Source organism: Xiphophorus maculatus, chromosome 2 (genome assembly GCF_002775205.1).
Source record: "Xiphophorus maculatus strain JP 163 A chromosome 2, X_maculatus-5.0-male, whole genome shotgun sequence".
In the NCBI taxonomy this organism is placed as follows: Eukaryota; Metazoa; Chordata; class Actinopteri; order Cyprinodontiformes; family Poeciliidae; genus Xiphophorus; species Xiphophorus maculatus.
In genome coordinates, this window is record NC_036444.1 from 16,552,667 (window position 1) to 16,571,579 (window position 18,913).

Below are 18,913 nucleotides of genomic sequence, written 5' to 3' on the forward strand. Positions count from 1 at the left end.
TTGTGTTTACTCACTTGTATAGTTTTGTGTGCTCTGTATGGTACTCTTATAACCCCATGCACCAACAGTGACTACAGAAACTGTGTACATGGATCCTGACTCAAGATTTTCCAACAGGAACGAGTTGTTCTTGGTAACATAAGAGTCATTTTTAGTGAACACAGTGAAGTTCTGGGGAGGGTCCATGTTAGCTGGAAGGGACCAATTAAATCTGATGGAACTGTTGGTCTGGAACTCCACCATGATAGAGCCAGGGGGGTTAGGAACTAAGCAGAAGAATAAATCAGGTCACAAACATGAGAATAACCAATGCATATCCAAATGCAGATAAAAAACAAAATCACTAAATTTAGGAAACTTACAAGTTGCATTGTAAACAACACTTCTGTTGCTCTCCTTTGGTCCACTTTTAGTGACAACCTCAACATGGTAAAGCACTCCTGGTTTCAAATTCTCAAATGTATGCTGTGTAGTCTCGTTAGTCAGATTTGTGTTGTATATCAAGGAATTTGTGTTATTGTATAACTGGATAAGATATGAGGAAACCTGCCCAACTGCTTTTGTCCAGTTCACTGACAAGCTGGAGGTGGTTCCTACGACTAAAATGTCTGAGACCTGTGCAGGAACTGGAAGAGAAATTTAGAAACAACAATGAACATCATTCAAAATAAAAAAAAAAGAATCAAATCTGAACAAGAAATGCATGTTTGCTTAATCTGCAGGTATTGCTGAAAATACATGCATTAATCTGAACAGTTATACAACAGACTGGGTGGGCTAAAAAGTTTGAAAGTTGAAAAACATGACCAATGCGAAGACTTTAATTCTGACCAAATAATTATTCTGGCCATATAGTAGTACTGTCAATCAATTAATCAGATTAATCACAGATTAGATACATAGATAGATAGATAGATAGATAGATAGACAGACAGACAGACAGACAGACAGACAGACAGACAGACAGACAGACAGACAGACAGACAGACAGACAGACAGACAGACAGACAGACAGACAGACAGACAGACAGACAGACAGACAGACAGACAGACAGACAGACAGACAGACAGACAGACAGACAGACAGACAGACAGACAGACAGACAGACAGACAGACAGACAGATAGATAGATAGATAGATAGATAGATAGATAGATAGATAGATAGATAGATAGATAGATAGATAGATAGATAGATAGATAGATAGATAGATAGATAGATAGATAGATAGATAGATAGATAGATAGATAGATAGATAGATAGATAGATAGATAGATAGATACAAATCTGTGAATATTATGAGATTCTATTTTTGAAGGATTAAAGACTATGAGGCGTCATCTCTGTGCTGATTTGTGTCCCATACTTTCCTGAGGGCAAAACTAAATTGCCTAAATTCCATTTTGACAAATACAAATTACCAATAACTATGATAATTTGTAATTATCAAGAGAGAAAATACTACAAAAAGAACAGTTGTGCACAATATTTTCTCCTTTCACTATATAATTTGGCTCCAGAGAACAACATTTTTAAGTCTTAAAATTTGTCTTTTTCATTTTTTTCAGGTATGTGTGAGGGAAAAATCAATCAAAAACCTGTCAAAAGACCTCAGATACCCTCTTTCAGCTCCATCATCCTCCACTGAATACAAAGTTCTTAACTAATAACTTTAGGGAACTATAGACTAAGATTTCTTCAAAAAAAAATTATATAAAATCCAGGCTCCTTGAAACCAAGATCTGATCAAATAGTTTGTATAAACAATGAAATATTTATCCAAAGTCTTAAAATTCTGGAAGAGTGTATGACATACTTGTATATTCCATTTTGCTTGTGCTTGTTGATGATACCCCTTCATGAACTGTCAACACATTAAATGTGTAAAGGGTTCCAGGAGTCAGACTGTTGAAGGTGAAGTTCTTAAAGTTCGTGGAGCTATTCTGAACTCGCTCACTGCCCAGCAATGCTTCCACCAGATAGTTGCAGGAATTACTGAAATTCATTTGTGTTTTCCATGAGAGCTGGATGGATGTGGTGCCCACAAAGCTCACAGTCAAATCGGTCACTGCTTTGGGCACTGAAGCAAGAATAACAGAGGGTTACCTTAGGTCAAAGGAGCATTATATTCTCAGCATTGAGACAGCATTGATCTACATATAATTACTTGTGTAACTCGACACCGCCACAGAGTTTGATGCAGTGTCTGATGAAACAATTGTTGTGATGTTGATGGAGTAAAAGAAACCCGGCTCCAGACTGGGAACGTCATAGCTAGTGGTGCTGCTTTTGTTGATATAGGTGTTATCAAGTACTCCTGTGCTGTTGTAGGTTTGAACCCGGTACTGGTAATATTCTTGGACATTCAGTGGCTGTGACCAATTCACCCTTATGGAAGTTGGAGAAATAGGGCTGGCTTTTGCATTCTGCACTGGGTTTGGCACTGAGGATAAGAGAAGAAGAAAAAAAACAACAAAGAATATATGAAAATCTGAAATAAATGTGTAAATAAAAGCATTAAGTCTTTTGGAAACACATATAAAAATGCTGTATTTCTTCTGCAACTTTTCTGGTAAGTTACCAGAACTTTACCAGTTCTATCAGAACCAGTACTACCAGCTTACAACCTTTATCCCGAGGTGTATCAAGCACCCCTGGGATAAAGGTGTTTTATGCTGTTTCTATGTTTGAGACCCTTATTTTGAAGTATCAAAGGAAAGCATTCTTGTTCCTTTTGCATTTATGGAGTACGCTAATAAATATAGACCAGCACAGGAAGCTTTCATCTCTTTTGAATTGTTGCAGGAATCTGAGTATTTGGTGAAAAAGAATAACAGAAAGGATACGTAAACAATCAGAATAGCACCTGTGGTAACAAATCGCTTTAAAACATTAAAATTAACTATAGCTTTTTTGAATTTGGAGAATCTATATTAAATCTAGATTAACCACCATGCGCATATGCAGCAACTGCTGCTCAATGAGTGTGAATATAAAGAAAACCCACTTTCACATCAGTCTCCAAAAATCTTCTCTAACACCATGAAAAAAAGCCGCAGTTTTTGCTAGTCACTCTATAAGAGGAGGCAAGAGGGGTTTGAATACTCACTAAATAGAGTATTTAGAAAACCCAGATTGAACTGTGAAGAGCAACAAACTCCCAAGTTAGGAATACTGACTAGGATAGTGTAAAACAACAATTTAATAAATAGAACAAACCTGGACTGAACAAAACTTATCACAGATTACTTGACACAGTTTGTCACTTGTAAGATCTTATTTCTTTAAAACATTGACCTGATAAAAACTGGCCCCTTGTACAAAGTCATGTTTCGTACAGAGGGGTCTCGGCCCTCAACTACTGAGAAACAATTGCTTCATGGAGGCATTGACTCTGTTTTGGTTTTAAATTTTACCTAATCACTAATGTTTTCCAATGACGATATTCTGAAGCTTACCAGAAATTACCTGTGCTGAAAACAACCATCCTCCATTAAGAGAGAAGTGCCGAGCTGAACAAGCAGAATGTTAATGTTTAGAACATGGACGGACCAACTTTGTTCACTTCCTCTGATGTCATGGGCAAACTACAGACAGACTACAATTCTAACTCAATGCAGGAATTCAAGTCAGTGGGAGAAAGCCCAGATTGAGCTGTGAAGCAAGATTTGAATTGAGCAGAATTACATAGCAAAGCAATGGCCAAGCTACTAAAACATTACTAAACACTCATCTTGTAAAGTTCTTAAAGACCGAACATCATCTCATCTCAAGATCTTCTATATACTGTTACACCCCAGGTTACAATGCTCTTTGGGTCTGATTACATAAACTTACAAGTGTAAGTATACTTGGTGACTGGAGAGCTACTCAGTTGTTCCGGTCCAACAGTTGTTATATTTATGGTGTAATTGGTTCCAGACTGAAGACCATTTAACTCTATGTTCGTCTTCTCTGTAGAGCGGTTCTTTGATACAGTGTCATTTGGATTATTGTAGGTGATAATATAGCTGATATTAAGAGCACCATCCATCGTTTTTGGAGTCACCCACTGCAGGTTTAAAGAAGAGTTTGTCCTGTTGGTGAAGTTGAAGGATGTGACAGACAACGGATCTAAAAGGGAGAGAAAACACACATACAAACACACACTAGTAAGTCTGCATTAAATTACAATGAAAGGTCTAGCCTGTTTTCTGTACTAAGCTGAGCAACAAATGTTTTATATTAATCAGTGACATTGGTAAAATGTAGAAAACGTTTGGTAAAAATAAAAAAAACAGGTAGTGTGTATTATAAAACATACTTCAGTACAATTTTAGCAAAAGAAAATGGTTTACTTAGGTAAAATTCGTATCAATATTTGGTCATTACTAATGCCAGAATTACTCAACAAGATGTTATAATTTGGGGAAATGTGGAACTTACATGTTGCAAATGAAAACTGATCAGAGGTATTGGTGAACGTTCCAGCTACAGCAGTCACTGTGAAAATGAAACTCCTTCCAGGAAGTAAACCAGAGGAAGCTGCTGTGGTGGCGTTTGTTATTGTGACATTGTAGTTACTGCTTGGATTTGAGATGTTCACGATGTAATGGTCAACCCTTCCTTCAGGCAAAGTCCAAGTGATGTTTATATTGTCACTTGTTCTTGAGTCAACCCTGATGTTCACAGGCTTTACAGGCCCTGTTCAGCAAAGTAAATAAATTAGTGAATGATATTTTTAACAGTCCTGATTAATAACTAGACAGATGCAGGTGTTTGTTAAAACAATTTGTCTCTGAGCATATATAAGAGCATCTAAAAACAGCAACAGTATTACAGTATTTTTTAAAGTTACCAAAGGCTTAAAAGCCTTTCAAAGTCATGATTCACATTAACACAAAATGCCAGGCTCATACTTAAAGTCACAGAAAGTAACAGAAATGACCATAAAGTTGAACTAACTAAAGTATAAGGCAGAGTGAAAAAAGGAGTTAAGATTTTAATGAGACTGAAGACTTGAATTTATCATAAACCTCAATAAAGCTGAGGCAACATCTAATTTGGGATCTCTAATTGGTTGGGTCAGGATATTTCACCTCCTTCAGCTCAAGTCAAATAACTAACCAATGTCAATTTTGAAAAGGAGTCAAATCAATAATCAATCATTTTCAACCCTGGTCCTCAGGACCCACTGTTCTGCCACACACCTGACTGAAATGAATGGGTGACTAACTGGTTTCTGAAACCTTAATGCGGTAATGCAATAATTTAAGTCAGGTGTGTTGTTGAACATATTACGCATCCAAAACATGAAGGCTGGTGAGCCATGAGGACTTAGATTGAGATTCGCTCAGTTAGAAAAAGTATAAAATGTTTTATTGTTGTTGTTTTTCTTCATAGTATTACATTCAATAAGGTAAAGACTTTACCTTATTCACAATTATGCTAAATTGTGAAATCAGATATTGACTGCAATATCTGATTTCAATATCTGGATTATTATTATTTTTGGATTTCAGAAGGCCAGTATTTGTTGTAGATATTTAGCTTCAAAAATTATCATATTTTGTAAAAAAACTCTTCTATGGTGCATTAAGAAACAACTATCACCAAACACACTGCAAGCATGCAAACCTTAAAATACTTAAGTAATTAAGTATTTTCTTGCAATCCAGGCAGTTTTATTATGCATATTGTATATAGTGATATGAAACTGACAATAAACTTGTGGGATATTGTGCAGAAGCTACAGGAGATACATTTACGTTTGACCTCCAGGTCATGTTTCCATCTGTCCACTGTAAGGAAGTGTTTCCCAATAATGTGATGACATTTGTGATTTCAGTGACATAAAGATGTTGATCACCTGAGGTATTGTGATAAATGATCAATCTTTCAAAAAGACAAAAGGATGGAAAAGGTTTCTGACATTATTTTTCTTGTAATTGCAAAATGTTGCATCCATCTATCCATAACATTTAGGATAACTTAAATGTGTATTTCACAACAGTCTCACTCTAATAACAGGAAGGCTAAATTTTAGTACAGAAAGCCTACATATTTGACTCCTGATTAGAAATGGTCAGAGATGTCTCAGACACATTTCTTTGGTCATTTATTCTTCCACCTTTCCAATGAATTCTATAGAAAGAACTGCTTCCCTTTGGTTTTGTCCAGTACACAAATAGCGATGATGTTGTTACATTAAAGACACTGAGATTTGTGACTACTTCAGGTTCTGTGAGCAGAAATCAATGTTGCAAACATTTTAAAACCAAAAGGATGAAAAACTTGTCAAAGTGTGACAATTAAAAGCAGGCTCATAATCTTACTTGTAAATCCACAAATGTTTCTCTCATCACTCTCTGTTTTGTTGTCTGTAGCCACAGCCGTGACATTAAAACAGTAGTTCTCCCCAGGATTCAGCTCAGTCACATTCGCCTGAGTCTCACTTGTATTCAAATGTTTGTTTTCATTTTCCCACTTTACTGTATAAAACAGTCTTTTCCCCTCAGGTTCAGTCCAATTTAAAGACACAGAGGTTGTTGTTACCTCAGTGACAGTGAGATTGTTGACTGCTTCAGGTTCTGTTCATGAAAGAGAAGTTCATGCAGACTAAATGTCAGTCAATATTAGATAGTACTTTTCTGATTATTTTTCACCATAGCAAGTTAGTTTCATATAACTCCTAAAATGTATATGGTGAGAGACTTCTGAAATTCAATATCATTAACAATATGGTCAACATTTATCCAGCCAGTTTAGACTTGACAATAATAAGTTAGGATGACTGGGGGAAATGTTAGTGATTGCACCAAAGCTTGGCATCTTTGTTCTACTAGAGAGTCGGATTTGAACAGTTAACAGGAAGGCTACTTTATAGTACAGAAAGCCTACTTGTTTGACCCATGGTTATTTCTAAATATTGCATCCATCAATCGATCCGTCCATCACTTAATGATCCCTCAATAAATCCCAAAGATTCAGGCTCACTTACTTGTGTATTTCACAACAGTCTCACTCTTTCCTTCAGTGAGTTTATCAGCAGCTACAGCAGTTACAGTTATTGTATACTGCTCACCAGCAGTCAGATTAGAAATGGTCAGATATGTCTCAGACACATTTCTTTGGAGACTGATTTCTCCACCTTTCCAATGAATTCTATAGAAAGAACTGCTTCCCTTTGGTTTTGTCCAGTACACAAATAGAGATGATGTTGTTACATTAAAGACACTGAGATTTGTGACTACTTCAGGTTCTGTGAGCAGAAATCAATGTTGCAAATATTTTAAAACCAAAAGGATGAAAAACTTGTCAAAGTGTGACAATTAAAAGCAGGCTCATAATCTTACTTGTAAATTGACAAATGTTTCTCTCATCACTCTCTGTTTTGTTGTCTGTAGCCACAGCCGTGACATTAAAACAGTAGTTTTCACCAGGTGTCAGCTCAGTCACATTCGCCTGAGTCTCACTTGTATTCAAATGTTTGTTTCCATTTTCCCACTTTACTGTATAAAACAGTCTTTTCCCCTCAGGTTCAGTCCAATTTACAGACACAGAGGTTGTTGTTACCTCAGTGACAGTGAGATTGTTGACGGCTTCAGGTTCTGTTCATGAAAGAAAGGTTCATGCAGACTAAATGTCATTCAATATTAGATAGTACTTTTATGAATATTTTTCACCATAGCAAGTTAGTTTCTTAGAACTCCTAAAATGTATATGGTGAGAGACTTCTGAAATTCAATATCATTAACAATATGGTCAAGATTTATCCAGCCAGTATAGAATTGACAATAATAAGTTAGGATGACTGGGGGAAACGTTAGTGATTGCACCAAAGCTTGGCATCTTTGTTCTACTAGAGAGTCGGATTTGAACAGTTAACAGGAAGGCTACTTTATAGTACAGAAAGCCTACTTGTTTGACCCCTGGTTATTTCTAAATATTGCATCCATCAATCAATCCGATCAACACTTAATGATCCCTCAATAAATCCCAAAGATTCAGGCTCACTTACTTGTGTATATAACAACTGTCTCACTCTTTCCTTCAGTGAGTTTATCAGCAGCTACAGCAGTTACAGTTATTGTATACTGCTCACCAGCAGTCAGATTAGAAATGGTCAGAGATGTCTCAGACACATTTATTTGGTCATTTATTCTTCCACCTTTCCAATGAACTCTATAGAAAGAACTGTTTCCCTTTGGTTTTGTCCAGTACACAAATAGAGATGATGTTGTTACATTAAAGACACTGAGATTTGTGACTACTTCAGGTTCTGTGAGCAGAAATCAATTTGTTACAAACATTTTAAAACCAAAAGGATGAAAAACTTGTCAAAGTCTGACAATTAAAAGCAGGCTCATAATCTTACTTGTAAATCCACAAATGTTTCTCTCATCACTCTCTGTTTTGTTGTCTGTAGCCACAGCCGTGACATTAAAACAGTAGTTTTTGCCAGGATTCAGCTCAGTCACATTCGCCTGAGTCTCACTTGTATTCAAATGTTTGTTTTCATTTTCCCACTTTACTGTATAAAACAGTCTTTTCCCCTCAGGTTCAGTCCAATTTAAAGACACAGAGGTTGTTGTTACCTCAGTGACAGTGAGATTGTTGACTGCTTCAGGTTCTGTTCATGAAAGAGAAGTTCATGCAGACTAAATGTCAGTCAATATTAGATAGTCCTTTTCTGATTACTTTTCACCATAGCAAGTTAGTTTCTTAGAACTCCTAAAATGTATATGGTGAGAGACTTCTGAAATTAAATATCATTAACAATATGGTCAACATTTATCCAGCCAGTATAGAATTGACAATAATTAGTTAGGATGACTGGGGGAAACGTTAGTGATTGCACCAAAGCTTGGCATCTTTGTCTGCTAGAGTCGGATTTGAACAGTTAACAGGAAGGCTACTTTGTAGTACAGAAAGCCTACTTATTTGATCCATGGTTATTTCTAAATATTGCATCCATCAATCAATCCGATCAACACTTAATGATCCCTCAATAAATCCCAAAGATTCAGGCTCACTTACTTGTGTATATAACAACTGTCTCACTCTTTCCTTCAGTGAGATTATCAGCAGCTACAGCAGATACAGTTATTGTATACTGCTCACCAGCAGTCAGATTAGAAATGGTCAGATATGTCTCAGACACATTTCTTTGGAGACTGATTTCTCCACTTTTCCAATGAATTCTATAGAAAGAACTGCTTCCCTTTGGTTTTGTCCAGTACACAAATAGAGATGATGTTGTTACATTAAAGACACTGAGATTTGTGACTACTTCAGGTTCTGTGAGCAGAAATCAATGTTGCAAACATTTTAAAACCAAAAGGATGAAAAACTTGTCAAAGTGTGACAATTAAAAGCAGGCTCATAATCTTACTTGTAAATTGACAAATGTTTCTCTCATCACTCTCTGTTTTGTTGTCTGTAGCCACAGCCGTGACATTAAAACAGTAGTTTTCACCAGGATTCAGCTCAGTCACATTCGCCTGAGTCTCACTTGTATTCAAATGTTTGTTTCCATTTTCCCACTTTACTGTATAAAACAGTCTTTTCCCCTCAGGTTCAGTCCAATTCAAAGACACAGAGGTTGTTGTTACCTCAGTGACAGTGAGATTGTTGACTGCTTCAGGTTCTGTTCATGAAAGAGAAGTTCATGCAGACTAAATGTCAGTCAATATTAGATAGTACTTTTCTGATTACTTTTCACCATAGCAAGTTAGTTTCTTAGAACTCCTAAAATGTATATGGTGAGAGACTTCTGAAATTCAATATCATTAACAATATGGTCAACATTTATCCAGCCAGTATAGAATTGTCAATAATAAGTTAGGATGACTGGGGGAAACGTTAGTGATTGCACCAAAGCTTGGCATCTTTGTTCTACTAGAGAGTCGGATTTGAACAGTTAACAGGAAGGCTACTTTATAGTACAGAAAGCCTACTTGTTTGACCCCTGGTTATTTCTAAATATTGCATCCATCAATCAATCCGATCAACACTTAATGATCCCTCAATAAATCCCAAAGATTCAGGCTCACTTACTTGTGTATATAACAACTGTCTCACTCTTTCCTTCAGTGAGTTTATCAGCAGCTACAGCAGATACAGTTATTGTATACTGCTCACCAGCAGTCAGATTAGAAATGGTCAGAGATGTCTCAGACACATTTATTTGGTCATTTATTCTTCCACCTTTCCAATGAACTCTATAGAAAGAACTGTTTCCCTTTGGTTTTGTCCAGTACACAAATAGAGATGATGTTGTTACATTAAAGACACTGAGATTTGTGACTACTTCAGGTTCTGTGAGCAGAAATCAATTTGTTACAAACATTTTAAAACCAAAAGGATGAAAAACTTGTCAAAGTGTGACAATTAAAAGCAGGCTCATAATCTTACTTGTAAATCCACAAATGTTTCTCTCATCACTCTCTGTTTTGTTGTCTGTAGCCACAGCCGTGACATTAAAACAGTAGTTTTTGCCAGGATTCAGCTCAGTCACATTCGCCTGAGTCTCACTTGTATTCAAATGTTTGTTTTCATTTTCCCACTTTACTGTATAAAACAGTCTTTTCCCCTCAGGTTCAGTCCAATTTAAAGACACAGAGGTTGTTGTTACCTCAGTGACAGTGAGATTGTTGACTGCTTCAGGTTCTGTTCATGAAAGGGAAGTTCATGCAGACTAAATGTCAGTCAATATTAGATAGTACTTTTCTGATTACTTTTCACCATAGCAAGTTAGTTTCTTAGAACTCCTAAAATGTATATGGTGAGAGACTTCTGAAATTCAATATCATTAACAATATGGTCAACATTTATCCAGCCAGTATAGAATTGACAATAATAAGTTAGGATGACTGGGGGAAACGTTAGTGATTGCACCAAAGCTTGGCAACTTTGTCTGCTAGAGTTGGATTTGAACAGTTAACAGGAAGGCTACTTTGTAGTACAGAAAGCCTACTTGTTTGACCCCTGGTTATTTCTAAATATTGCATCCATCAATCAATCCGATCAACACTTAATGATCCCTCAATAAATCCCAAAGATTCAGGCTCACTTACTTGTGTATATAACAACTGTCTCACTCTTTCCTTCAGTGAGATTATCAGCAGCTACAGCAGATACAGTTATTGTATACTGCTCACCAGCAGTCAGATTAGAAATGGTCAGATATGTCTCAGACACATTTCTTTGGAGACTGATTTCTCCACTTTTCCAATGAATTCTATAGAAAGAACTGCTTCCCTTTGGTTTTGTCCAGTACACAAATAGAGATGATGTTGTTACATTAAAGACACTGAGATTTGTGACTACTTCAGGTTCTGTGAGCAGAAATCAATGTTGCAAACATTTTAAAACCAAAAGGATGAAAAACTTGTCAAAGTGTGACAATTAAAAGCAGGCTCATAATCTTACTTGTAAATTGACAAATGTTTCTCTCATCACTCTCTGTTTTGTTGTCTGTAGTCACAGCCGTGACATTAAAACAGTAGTTTTCACCAGGATTCAGCTCAGTCACATTCGCCTGAGTCTCACTTGTATTCAAATGTTTGTTTCCATTTTCCCACTTTACTGTATAAAACAGTCTTTTCCCCTCAGGTTCAGTCCAATTTACAGACACAGAGGTTGTTGTTACCTCAGTGACAGTGAGATTGTTGACTGCTTCAGGTTCTGTTTATGAAAGAGAAGTTCATGCAGACTAAATGTCAGTCAATATTAGATAGTACTTTTCTGATTACTTTTCACCATAGCAAGTTAGTTTCTTAGAACTCCTAAAATGTATATGGTGAGAGACTTCTGAAATTCAATATCATTAACAATATGGTCAACATTTATCCAGCCAGTATAGAATTGTCAATAATAAGTTAGGATGACTGGGGAAAACGTTAGTGATTGCACCAAAGCTTGGCATCTTTGTTCTACTAGAGAGTCGGATTTGAACGGTTAACAGGAAGGCTACTTTATAGTACAGAAAGCCTACTTGTTTGACCCCTGGTTATTTCTAAATATTGCATCCATCAATCAATCCGATCAACACTTAATGATCCCTCAATAAATCCCAAAGATTCAGGCTCACTTACTTGTGTATATAACAACTGTCTCACTCTTTCCTTCAGTGAGTTTATCAGCAGCTACAGCAGATACAGTTATTGTATACTGCTCACCAGCAGTCAGATTAGAAATGGTCAGATATGTCTCAGACACATTTCTTTGGAGACTGATTTCTCCACCTTTCCAATGAATTCTATAGAAAGAACTGCTTCCCTTTGGTTTTGTCCAGTACACAAATAGAGATGATGTTGTTACATTAAAGACACTGAGATTTGTGACTACTTCAGGTTCTGTGAGCAGAAATCAATGTTGCAAACATTTTAAAACCAAAAGGATGAAAAACTTGTCAAAGTGTGACAATTAAAAGCAGGCTCATAATCTTACTTGTAAATTGACAAATGTTTCTCTCATCACTCTCTGTTTTGTTGTCTGTAGCCACAGCCGTGACATTAAAACAGTAGTTTTCACCAGGATTCAGCTCAGTCACATTCGCCTGAGTCTCACTTGTATTCAAATGTTTGTTTCCATTTTCCCACTTTACTGTATAAAACAGTCTTTTCCCCTCAGGTTCAGTCCAATTTACAGACACAGAGGTTGTTGTTACCTCAGTGACAGTGAGATTGTTGACTGCTTCAGGTTCTGTTCATGAAAGAGAAGTTCATGCAGACTAAATGTCAGTCAATATTAGATAGTACTTTTCTGATTACTTTTCACCATAGCAAGTTAGTTTCTTAGAACTCCTAAAATGTATATGGTGAGAGACTTCTGAAATTCAATATCATTAACAATATGGTCAACATTTATCCAGCCAGTATAGAATTGTCAATAATAAGTTAGGATGACTGGGGAAAACGTTAGTGATTGCACCAAAGCTTGGCATCTTTGTTCTACTAGAGAGTCGGATTTGAACAGTTAACAGGAAGGCTACTTTATAGTACAGAAAGCCTACTTGTTTGACCCCTGGTTATTTCTAAATATTGCATCCATCAATCAATCCGATCAACACTTAATGATCCCTCAATAAATCCCAAAGATTCAGGCTCACTTACTTGTGTATATAACAACTGTCTCACTCTTTCCTTCAGTGAGTTTATCAGCAGCTACAGCAGATACAGTTATTGTATACTGCTCACCAGCAGTCAGATTAGAAATGGTCAGAGATGTCTCAGACACATTTATTTGGTCATTTATTCTTCCACCTTTCCAATGAACTCTATAGAAAGAACTGTTTCCCTTTGGTTTTGTCCAGTACACAAATAGAGATGATGTTGTTACATTAAAGACACTGAGATTTGTGACTACTTCAGGTTCTGTGAGCAGAAATCAATTTGTTACAAACATTTTAAAACCAAAAGGATGAAAAACTTGTCAAAGTGTGACAATTAAAAGCAGGCTCATAATCTTACTTGTAAATCCACAAATGTTTCTCTCATCACTCTCTGTTTTGTTGTCTGTAGCCACAGCCGTGACATTAAAACAGTAGTTTTCGCCAGGATTCAGCTCAGTCACATTCGCCTGAGTCTCACTTGTATTCAAATGTTTGTTTTCATTTTCCCACTTTACTGTATAAAACAGTCTTTTCCCCTCAGGTTCAGTCCAATTTAAAGACACAGAGGTTGTTGTTACCTCAGTGACAGTGAGATTGTTGACTGCTTCAGGTTCTGTTCATGAAAGAGAAGTTCATGCAGACTAAATGTCAGTCAATATTAGATAGTACTTTTCTGATTACTTTTCACCATAGCAAGTTAGTTTCTTAGAACTCCTAAAATGTATATGGTGAGAGACTTCTGAAATTCAATATCATTAACAATATGGTCAACATTTATCCAGCCAGTATAGAATTGACAATAATAAGTTAGGATGACTGGGGGAAACGTTAGTGATTGCACCAAAGCTTGGCAACTTTGTCTGCTAGAGTCGGATTTGAACAGTTAACAGGAAGGCTACTTTGTAGTACAGAAAGCCTACTTGTTTGACCCCTGGTTATTTCTAAATATTGCATCCATCAATCGATCCGTCCATCACTTAATGATCCCTCAATAAATCCCAAAGATTCAGGCTCACTTACTTGTGTATTTCACAACAGTCTCACTCTTTCCTTCAGTGCGTTTATCAGCAGCTACAGCAGTTACAGTTATTGTATACTGCTCACCAGCAGTCAGATTAGAAATGGTCAGATATGTCTCAGACACATTTCTTTGGAGACTGATTTCTCCACCTTTCCAATGAATTCTATAGAAAGAACTGCTTCCCTTTGGTTTTGTCCAGTACACAAATAGAGATGATGTTGTTACATTAAAGACACTGAGATTTGTGACTATTTCAGGTTCTGTGAGCAGAAATAAATATGTTACAAACATTTTAAAACCAAAAGGATGAAAAACTTGTCAAAGTGTGACAATTAAAAGCAGGCTCATAATCTTACTTGTAAATCCACAAATGTTTCTCTCATCACTCTCTGTTTTGTTGTCTGTAGCCACAGCCGTGACATTAAAACAGTAGTTTTCGCCAGGATTCAGCTCAGTCACATTCGCCTGAGTCTCACTTGTAATCAAATGTTTGTTTTCCTTTTCCCACTTTACTGTATAAAACAGTCTTTTCCCCTCAGGTTCAGTCCAATTTAAAGACACAGAGGTTGTTGTTACCTCAGTGACTGTGAGATTGTTGACTGCTTCAGGTTCTGTTCATGAAAGAGAAGTTCATGCAGACTAAATGTCAGTCAATATTAGATAGTACTTTTCTGATTATTTTTCACCATAGCAAGGTAGTTTTTTAGAACTCCTAAAATTTATATGGTGAGAAACTTCCAAAATTTAATATCATTAACAATATGGTCAACATTTATCCAGCTAGTATAGAATTGACAATAATAAGTTAGGATGACTGGGGGAAACGTTAGTGATTGCACCAAAGCTTGGCATCTTTCTCTACTAGAGAGTCGGATTTGAACAGTTAACAGGAAGGCTACTTTGTAGTACAGAAAGCCTACTTATTTGACCCATGGTTAATTCTAAATATTGCATCCATCAATCGATCCGTCCATCACTTAATGATCCCTCAATATATCCCAAAGATTGAGGTTCACTTACTTGTGTAATTGAAAGAAGTCTTGCTCTCTCCTTCAGTGAGTTTATCAGCAGCTACAGCAGTTACAGTTATTGTATACTGCTCACCAGCAGTCAGATTAGAAATGGTCAGAGATGTTTCAGACACATTTCTTTGGTCATTTATTCTTCCATCTTTCCAATGAATTCTATAGAAAGAACTGCTTCCCTTTGGTTTTGTCCAGTTCACAAGTAGAGATGATGTTGTTACATTAAAGACACTGAGATTTGTGACTACTTCAGGTTCTGTGAGCAGAAATCAATGTTACAAACATTTTAAAACCAAAAGGATGAAAAACTTGTCAAAGTGTGACAATTAAAAGCAGGCTCATAATCTTACTTGTAAATAGACAAATGTTTCTCTCAATATTACTATTCAGTTGGTTGCTTTTACAACATTTATAATCAATCACAAAGAAAATTTCACTACATTTAGCCTTTCACTTTTTTGCACACAATTAAAGACAAACAAAAAGGTGGACTTACTTGTGTAGACAGTCACCATGTCTGGATGTCCTTCAGTGGTATTATCATTAGCAACAGCAGTAACACTTATAGTGTACTGAACCCCAGGATCTAGTCCTGTGATGTTTTTGAAGTTCTGTGTTACTGTTTCATTGCTTGTTATTTCTCCTTTTGTCCAGTATACTCGGTAGCTTGCAACATCCGTTTTGTTCCAGATCACTTTCACAGAGGATGTTGTGATACTTTCCACATTGAGATTCGACACATTTACAGGCGCTGTGAACCAAGGAAAAGTCACAATAACAGTTCATATTATGTCTATCATATTACTGTCTATCTTAACATAATAGCACTTATTTCATCAGGACTGTACATTCAGAAATATAACTGTTAGAAGAAAGAATATAGAAAAGTACAGTCATTTCCTTCTTCAGAGCATGACACAGTACAAAGTAACCAGGTTATGGTTATTTTGTACTGTGTCATGTGGACAGATGTCAATTTAGGGGCTCATGATAGTTACCATTAGATGTTAACACACCCTTACTTGCAGTTGCTGGTTCAGTCGTCATGGTTGTTCGTTCAGTCGTCGTGGTTGTAGGGGCAGCAGTTATTGTGGTTTCTGTGTTTGTCGAGGCAGCTGTTATTGTGGTTGCTGTGGTTGAAGGGGTAGCAGTTATTGTGGTTGCTGTGGTTGAAGGGGTAGCAGTTATTGTGATTACTGTGTTTGTTGAGGCAGGCGTTATTGTGGTTGTTGTGGTTGTAGGGACAGCTGTTATTGTGGTTGCTGTGGTTGTAGGGACAGCTGTTACTGTGGTTGTAGGGACAGCTGTTATTGTGGTTGTAGGGACAGCTGTTATTGTGGTTGTAGGGACAGCTGTTATTGTGGTTACTGTGATTGTAGGGACAGCTGTTATTGTGGTTACTGTGTTTGTTGAGGTAGCTGTTATTGTGGTTGCTGTGATTGTAGGTGAAGCTGTTAAAGTTGTAGATGCAGCGGTTAAAGTTGTAGATGCAGCGGTTGAAGTTGTTGGTGCAGCAGTTGAAGTTGTTGGTGCAGCAGTTGAAGTTGTTGATGCAGCAGTAAAAGTTGTTGGTGCAGCAGTTGAAGTTGTTGGTGCAGCAGTTGAAGTTGTTGGTGCAGCAGCTGAAGTTGTTGGTGCAGCGGTTAAAGTTGTTGACGCAGCGGTTAAAGTTGTTGGTGCAGTTGTTGCTGTGCTAACAGCTGCATCAACAGCTGTTGCGGTTGTAGGAACAAGTGTTGCCGTGGCTGTAGCTGCAGATGTAGTTGCGGTAGTTGTGGTTGCAGCTAGAGCTGTTGTTGCGGTTTCTATTGCAGCTGTTGTAGTTATATTTTTCCAATTGATAAAGCAAAAAAGATGAGCACAAGAAGAAAAGCAACAGTAAATAAAAGCACAACTGAAGCAGTGAAAAGGTGTTTTAAGAGCATTTTAAGACCTTGGGTGTTAACTTTTGTTAACTGTTGTGTTAATTGTATTAATTAAAACTATTAGTAGCAAATAGGCTTAATTTGCTATTAATAAAGATAGCAAATTAAATCCCAATGATGTGCTACAAGTGAAATTTTATGACAATAAATAGAAAGAAAAAAAGCAAGCAGTTACCAAAACATGAGAAAAAGTTGTACTTACAATTCTGAGCCTCAATATTCTGCAATAAAAAACAAAAAAACCACAGTGAAGCAACTTGTACCACGAGGGGGCAGCATTTCGTTAAAAAAAGAGAGCATCAACTTTAAATCAAACCACTTGTTCAATGTTACAGTGAGCTGAATAACTTTACAACTGCTACCTAAAACATGACAACAAATACTAAAAGACTGAATTACATATATTTAATCAGTTTCCTCTAGATTACATGTTTGTAACTGGAGATCTTCCATTTAAATATGAATACAGAATTTTTCATCATGTTGGCCAAATGCAGAACAAAAAAATAACCTCCCTTAATTATCTTTTGTGATTCAAGTGTAGACAGTGTTTTATAAGTTAGGTGCCAGGCTTCCCTGCATATTTCTGGTATATAATTTGATTCTTTTAATCAAGAGGAAGCTATGTGAAGCAGGCTGGCTTCACATAGTTTGCCAGCCTGATTCTTTAGTTTTGATCTGCAAAACAGTTACCTATTCTGCCATCAAACATGACCAAGTGTATAATATGGGAAAAAACTATTATTAACACAGAGGTAACACTTTAGACATTTTGCTAATTTTATTCTTAAACATTAGTTTAAGAATGTCCACAATAAAGAAGAACAGTATATTATCAGCATATAGGCTAATTTGTAGAGTAAAATGATCTATTTTAATTTAATTTATATCATCTTGTCAAACAGCTGAGAGGGCTTTAGTAAGGGCAACAAAAATTGATGGGAGGAAAAAAATCTTTAAAATTATTACTGCCAACCAAGTTAACTTTCCATCTATTATGTATGTAATGTATGTAACTATATTTTATCTTTTTGTATATTTCTGGTGAATAATTTGATTAATAACAATAAAAGTATTATAACATGCTGGTAATCAGACACACATTAAATAATCAAACATTAACTAGACTAAACCAGGAAACTTTTTTTTAACTTGAATGTTTGACATAGAAGTAACAATTAGTTTTATGTTTTAAAATTGTTCCCAGATAAATTGATTTTGGTTCATCAACTAAATTTATTGAATAATACTTTTAATTTTGGATAATCCAAAAAAAAAAAACAATAAAGAAGAAATGTTAAAAGTTTAATAGAAATACTACTGACATACATCAAGTTTCCAAAAAAATTAGTCTTTTGCTTGGTAGAAGAAACCCTGAGTTCTATAGCTGAGGAGGAAGCGCCATTACAAGAAAACAAAAATCTGTGTTTGTGAGTGGACTAACAAAAAAATTAACAGATCATCAAAATAATTATTTGGAAAACTGCAGCTAACAATAAGGATCCTTGTATGTGCAACATTACATCTTGGGTATCTTATGCAACAACCTCAGAACTGCAACTTCACACGCTCCTGTGTCCACCTTACCTTCAGCTTTGCTCTGATATTAGGGGATAGCAAATGGTGCTGGTTACATATTAATTATTAGCTAAAATTCAAACAAGCCTTCCAGATTGTTTGTTTCTCTGCTGAACATTAAACACATGGCATCACCACTAAAACCTGCATCATTCTCCCCCAAACAAAGAATGCAAAGAAAGGAGAATTATTAGCCTGCAGCACTGATTCGTGACTGTGGGTGTTTTATATTTTATGATAACAGTAAACCGATTGTAATTTCAAATAA

At 36.3% G+C, this 18,913-nt stretch overlaps 1 protein-coding gene across 10 annotated transcripts in view; it reads right to left on the reverse strand.

Moving 5' to 3' along the window:
* The window catches only part of LOC102216405 (receptor-type tyrosine-protein phosphatase eta), a 50,272-nt gene that overhangs the window by 11,560 nt on the left and 19,799 nt on the right, over positions 1–18,913 (reverse strand). For 4 of the 10 annotated variants that reach the window (XR_002754331.1, XM_023351235.1, XM_023351263.1 and 1 more), the window contains exons 2-28: positions 17,270–17,288; positions 16,159–16,956; positions 15,639–15,893; positions 15,138–15,398; positions 14,474–14,728; positions 14,117–14,377; positions 13,455–13,709; positions 13,098–13,358; positions 12,433–12,687; positions 12,078–12,338; positions 11,413–11,667; positions 11,058–11,318; positions 10,396–10,650; positions 10,039–10,299; positions 9,374–9,628; positions 9,019–9,279; positions 8,357–8,611; positions 8,000–8,260; positions 7,335–7,589; positions 6,980–7,240; positions 6,315–6,569; positions 4,426–4,683; positions 3,838–4,113; positions 2,168–2,443; positions 1,817–2,080; positions 363–626; positions 15–266 (exon numbers count right to left, since the gene is read on the reverse strand). Coding sequence is in view for 9 of the 10 variants with exons in the window: in XM_023351235.1 (XP_023207003.1) it covers positions 15–266; positions 363–626; positions 1,817–2,080; positions 2,168–2,443; positions 3,838–4,113; positions 4,426–4,683; positions 6,315–6,569; positions 6,980–7,240; positions 7,335–7,589; positions 8,000–8,260; positions 8,357–8,611; positions 9,019–9,279; positions 9,374–9,628; positions 10,039–10,299; positions 10,396–10,650; positions 11,058–11,318; positions 11,413–11,667; positions 12,078–12,338; positions 12,433–12,687; positions 13,098–13,358; positions 13,455–13,709; positions 14,117–14,377; positions 14,474–14,728; positions 15,138–15,398; positions 15,639–15,893; positions 16,159–16,956; positions 17,270–17,288 (7,306 nt within the window). In the remaining variant the exon portion in view is untranslated. Of the gene's footprint in view, positions 1–14; positions 267–362; positions 627–1,816; positions 2,081–2,167; positions 2,444–3,837; positions 4,114–4,425; positions 4,684–5,812; positions 6,221–6,314; positions 6,570–6,979; positions 7,241–7,334; positions 7,590–7,999; positions 8,261–8,356; positions 8,612–9,018; positions 9,280–9,373; positions 9,629–10,038; positions 10,300–10,395; positions 10,651–11,057; positions 11,319–11,412; positions 11,668–12,077; positions 12,339–12,432; positions 12,688–13,097; positions 13,359–13,454; positions 13,710–14,116; positions 14,378–14,473; positions 14,729–15,137; positions 15,399–15,638; positions 15,894–16,158; positions 16,957–17,269; positions 17,289–18,913 lie in introns of those variants that run through there. The other 6 variants (XM_023351241.1, XM_023351239.1, XM_023351248.1 and 3 more) reach the window with 6 other exon arrangements.